Source organism: Vicia villosa, unplaced genomic scaffold, assembly GCF_029867415.1.
Source record: "Vicia villosa cultivar HV-30 ecotype Madison, WI unplaced genomic scaffold, Vvil1.0 ctg.002495F_1_1, whole genome shotgun sequence".
Lineage (NCBI taxonomy): Eukaryota > Viridiplantae > Streptophyta > Magnoliopsida > Fabales > Fabaceae > Vicia > Vicia villosa.
In genome coordinates, this window is record NW_026705947.1 from 168,914 (window position 1) to 174,450 (window position 5,537).

Here is a 5,537-nt window from a genome sequence, read left to right on the forward strand (position 1 = left end):
ACTAAAAATCCACTTTTTTTAATAATTATTTTAAAGTTGGTTTCAAGATTATTTCAAATTTAACTTATTACTGTTGTACATCCACCGCATAAACCATTGTTTTGTTTCTAATTGTATCGTTACGCTATTCAAAAAGGACGAAAATGGTTATCATCAGAAATTACTATAATACTCTTGATCGTTTGTTTACATGACCAATACACCCCTCACGGTGAAACGTGCCATCCTCTAATTGGATCCCTGTCGGTGCTGTCAAAAGGGCCAAACCATCCAAAAATAGAGCATCATCGTCATCTCCTCTCGCACTCCTTCTCCTTCAAACCTCAAGGCTAACTCCGTCCTTTCCCTCTCTGGCCACACTGGATCTGCAATTGGAAATAAACCAACACAACCCGATTCAGCAACTCAAACCAACGAATTGCAACAACAAGGGGATTCAAATCAAGGTTCTTAATCACGCCATTATCTTATAACTAATACTGCTTCGTTTTAACTCGCATTCGCGGTACATATTTTTCCCTTCAATTTTCATTGTAAATTATATTGGATCATTAAGAATTCTGTATGTTATTTTATTTTGCTTTTATTTATTTACGTCAAATCGTTTCATTCTTACTCCTTCAAATCGTTTCATTCTTACTCCTGCACAGATAAAGCCTCAACATTAAGAAGAATTGCCAATGAATGTATAGACAAGTGAAGGATCTGTATTTGCTGTAATGTGTAAGCACAGATGAAAGGAGGAAATATTTATAGCTTCAAAGGCAGACCTATTTCTGTTGCATTAGCCCTAGTTGTTCTTGTTCTTTTTAGCACATTACTCTGGACTTGGGAAACAAATCCAATTGCCACCACTTTTAGATCAGCTCAAGAATGGTACCACTTACCTTCAGGTTTGTAACCCTAGTCTGAAATAACATCTTAATGCTTGTATTTATCTGATTACTTTTTCATTAAACTCACATTTATTGTCACCGAAACTACGCCGTAGATTTTTAATTTTTCTGTAATTGCATCTGCTTAGACTTTCATATGGAAGTCCCAATTCATTCAGCGGGAACTCCAAAGCCGAAAAAAGGCATGGAAAAATCCTTAACCCCCTCCCGAGTAAATGAAACAAAATTGCCACTTGGCATCAAGGGTGCAGCAGCTGTAGATTCTATACGTCCCCAATCTCCGGATTTTATATACAAAAAAGGTTTGAAGTCTTCTTCCAGAAATGAAGGTAGAATTTTTTTTCTCATTAATTTCATCACAACTAACTGTTTTTTGCTAATCTATAAATGCACCTCTATCAAATTAACTTTTCTGCAACTAGTTTTTTTGGCATACACATCCATCTTAGAGTTAATAAGCATGCTGATTGGTTTCAGTTCTCATTTTGTCTAGCTATTTCTGGTTACATAGTGTTTTCTTTAGCCATTTCATTATTATTCTTTGTTACATAGATACGGGTACGGTACCGACATTGGGTACAAGTACGTGATACGAGATTTTTAGAAAAACTAAAGTATGAATTAGATAAAAATATACCATAAAACATTTCATACGAATAACATTTAACAAACTAGTATTAGGAAGTTAATATACAGAATCTAGAAAACTAGGATAGCAAGAGGGTATTTATATAACAGGAGGAGTTGGAGTAATGTTATTTATATCGTAAAAAAACAGGGAAATAATATACAATATAATAGAAAAAAGTATCAACTCCATAAAAGAAGAATGAAAAAAAATCTAATTTATAATTTTTGCAGTAAAAGACAAATATATATTTAGTTATTGGGCGGTGGGCACATACTCAAAAAGTACACAAATATAGCCCAGTGGATTACCCCTTTTTTTAAATTATAAATATAGCTTTGGAACATACTCGATACTTATGTGTGAATAACGCGTCATGGATTTTGGAGTACCCATGGGGCCATCCTTCAGAGCTATTATTACTTGCTTATACATCATTCAAGTTGCGGATATTAATGTTTGGAGCAAAAGAAGAAGAACAATGAATTAACCAAAGAATCTTAATCATTATGTGATTGAATGGAACAGGTTGTAAAACATCTTTCAAGGGTTGTCCCATACAACTAATTTTTCTCAGTCACGCTCACGCAAATATAACCACCATCCATGCCCTTTAACCTCCCATCAGCCCTTTAAAAAACTGATAACCAACCGCTAGCTCTCTACTACTTGTTTCTGCTGGTATAACCCTCTAATCCAGGTTCTGGCTCTGGCTCTGGCTCATGCCTAACAACTAAAAACGTAAGATAATTTCTCTTCAATCATTCTGACGTCCTCTTTGAGTTTACTCTTTTGAATGAATCGTTTCCTCGTGAATCAAAAGTCAGCTTACTAGAGAAATTTGTTTCTCTTCTTTCCCTTGCTCAAACTATGTAAGAATTAAGAGGTACTATTTCCGCTATCATGTGCACTCTCCTTACAACTACACAGTTGACCTTCATGAGTTCACGCAACCTTTGCCTAGAAGTAAAAGTTAGCTCTCAAATGTTCAACTTAGTAATAGAAATTTATACAAATTCAGTATTTGGAGGTGTTTAATCAGCATGTGCATCAGTACAATCTAGAATCTAGACTATCTAACAAATGACCCCGTGCATGGAAAATGGCCACAGGGCTCTAACTACTACTGTACCAGAAAATTAGCAAATGCTCTGCATGTTATAGTTATATGTTTTTTCCCGGTTTGCATTTGCTTAAGGCTCATTTCTTCATTCTTCAAATAAGTTTGTTGGGCAGGTTTAACGTTGATTGGATTTATGCGTTGCAGCTTGTAATTACGCAAATGGTAAGTGGGTTGCAGATAGCAGGAGACCGCTCTATTCTGGTTTCAACTGTAAGCAATGGTTATCATCAATGTGGTCCTGTAGAATGACACAACGACCAGATTTCTCATTTGAGGGATACCGCTGGCAGCCAAAAAATTGTGATATGCAAGAGTTTGAGCGGTCTAAGTTCTTGAGAAAGTAGGTATAATTCTTTCTTTTTCTTTGATCTGGTTTTTATTAACACATCTCAACAGGATTATTTTCTGGCTGTATATTAGTTTTTTGTCTGGTACCATGCTATGAAGTCTTCTGGTTTGATTTTGTTGATTATTGGAAATAAAAACCTCAGTTCCAATCTGCTTTGGAACCTTTATTTCTTGTAAATAAGAAGAATGTATTTATTTCTCAAAGTGTATATAATCTCATCTAATCATGCTAGTCCTTTCCTGACTCAAGCAATTCATCCAAAATTTTGTCTTCTACAATTCATAATTGTTGACATAAATAAATTATGCCACATCGCTTTAGTTTTTAAATCTTTTTACATGTGTTATTCTAATTACTAAACCGGGAATTTTATAATTGGTACATTTGTATTTTGTTAAATCAGTACTTCATTTTCTTCTGCTTTACGTTTAATTGATAAAGATCAGAACTACATATATATTTATTTAATGTTAGTTTGTGAGCAGAGTTTAATGCCTAATGTGTAATGTAGGATGAAGGACAAAACAATTGCATTCATAGGTGACTCATTGGGCCGTCAACAATTTCAATCTCTAATGTGTATGGCCACTGGTGGAGAAGAAAGTCCAGAAGTTGAAAACGTGGGGTGGGAGTATGGTCTTGTAAAACACCGTGGAGCTATACGTCCTGATGGATGGGCTTACAGATTTCCAAAGACCAACACCACCATCTTATATTATTGGTCAGCTAGCTTATGTGATCTTGTGCCCCTAAACATCAACGACAAAAATTCAAACATTGCCATGCATTTAGACCGTCCACCCGCATTTATGAGACAGTTCCTCCATTGCTTTAATGTTTTGGTTCTCAATACAGGACACCATTGGAACCGTGGGAAGCTCAACGGAAACAGGTGGGTAATGCATGTTAATGGAAAGCAAAACGAAAACAAAAAGATAGAAGAAATTGCAAATGCCAAAAACTTAGCAATCAAAAGTGTAGTCAGATGGCTTGATTTGCAACTTGTTTCGCATCCCCAGCTCAAAGTTTTCTTCAGGACTTTATCACCTAGGCATTTCTTCAACGGAGATTGGAATACCGGTGGGAGCTGTGATAATACTATCCCATTATCAAAAGGTAGGGAGGTCTCGCAGGAAGGATCCAGTGATCCAGTTATAGAGGGTGCACTAAAGGGTACAAAGATTAAGATATTGGATATAACCCCTCTTTCGCAATTGAGAGACGAGGCTCACATGTCCCGCTACACTCTTAGAGGAATTGTTAATGCTAGTGACTGTTTGCATTGGTGCTTGCCTGGAATTCCAGATACATGGAATGAACTCCTAGTTACTCAGCTATAGTGAGTGTGTCACAGTTTAGTGAAAACCCCTTCCTTTTTCTGATAGGGTTATTTGGGCAACCGGAGTCTGTCTATTCTTTGTGGTCTAGGAATACCTGACCAAGTATTCTTGAGCCAAATGTATTTCGCAGTTTACTCTCACTAAGCAGTGAATATGATTAAAGGGAGATAACATTGTTTCACTCATTTTCAGTCTGAACATATGTCAAAATTGATATGGTTTGAACCAAGAGGCTAGTAAAGAGTCATAGGACATAATTTGGAGGCATAATTTGGTAATAAGCTGTATCAATGTATATGTGTGATAATTAGTTTCAATAAGAAATGGTCTGCAAAAATTCTGCTTGCTAGTGATCCAATTTGAGTATCAGAATTGTCTTCCCAGGAGTTTATGCACTGCATTTGTTTAACAAATTTCCACTCTAACTATGAATTTTAAATAGTTGGTTGATTTTGAAGAAGTTCACACACTTCAAATACAAATTTCCACTCTAACTATGAATTTTAAATAGTTGGTTGATTTTCAAGAAGTTCACACACTTCAAATGCCACACAGCATTTTAACATAACATGAATTTTGGCAAAAGGCATAACGGAGACGTGACTAAGAAAACAATATGTCATTTACCGATTAATTGAATTTTTTTTACTCAAACTTAACTCATTTCATTGAATAATTGTTGCTCAATACAAGGAGGGATAAAATGAAAAACATGGCGCCGAGGCCAAGAATTGACTCATTTAGCTAACAAATGAGCAATCATATTTGTTTGGCGCTTGACAAACTTCACCTCGAAGTTGGAAATACGATAGTAATAAGTTCTTAATACTAGAAATAATCAAATTAAATTCAAAAGTTCCACCTTTGTTCGCGTGAATAGTTTGGACCACCACCTGAGAATAACTCTCAAATATGATATGATTGAATTGCAAATAAATTGCTCTGTGAATAGCTTCTTTTAAAGCCAAAGCTTCAACTTCAATGACAGAACATGCACCACTATCCCAAGCGGCTCCAACACCGAGGAACCTATCATAGTTATCACGAACACATCAACCCCTACTCGTAGTTTTATTAATGTTATCAAAACCCGCATCCACATTACACTTCATCCACTCTTCACGCCGTAGTTACCTCACATGATTAAGATTAACATTCTCGGTATCATCGTGACTATTTTGAGCTAGGAACCAGTCATTCC

At 35.8% G+C, this 5,537-nt stretch overlaps 1 protein-coding gene across 2 annotated transcripts; it reads left to right on the forward strand.

The window, feature by feature from the left end:
* The first annotated feature begins 207 nt into the window (after window positions 1-207).
* Window positions 208-4,681, forward strand: LOC131638968 (protein trichome birefringence-like 14). Of its 2 annotated transcripts, none has more exons than XM_058909493.1 (5): window positions 208-505; window positions 651-893; window positions 1,025-1,225; window positions 2,792-2,987; window positions 3,508-4,681. In XM_058909493.1, exons 2-5 carry the CDS (start codon window positions 734-736, stop codon window positions 4,334-4,336), a joined length of 1,386 nt encoding a protein of 461 aa, XP_058765476.1. In that variant the 5' UTR covers window positions 208-505; window positions 651-733; the 3' UTR covers window positions 4,337-4,681. The 2 variants fall into 2 exon arrangements, with proteins under 2 accessions (XP_058765476.1, XP_058765475.1); XM_058909492.1 differs by having other exon boundaries at window positions 208-446.
* The last annotated feature ends 856 nt before the right edge of the window (window positions 4,682-5,537 follow it).

Bases quoted from the DNA above. Each gene is read 5' to 3' on its own strand.
- LOC131638968 (XM_058909493.1), top strand. From the start codon at position 734: ATGAAAGGAGGAAATATTTATAGCTTCAAAGGCAGACCTATTTCTGTT. The intron at 894-1,024 runs GTTTGTAACCCT...GCATCTGCTTAG, and splicing joins ATGGTACCACTTACCTTCAG to ACTTTCATATGGAAGTCCCA. The intron at 2,988-3,507 runs GTAGGTATAATT...TGTGTAATGTAG, and splicing joins CGGTCTAAGTTCTTGAGAAA to GATGAAGGACAAAACAATTG.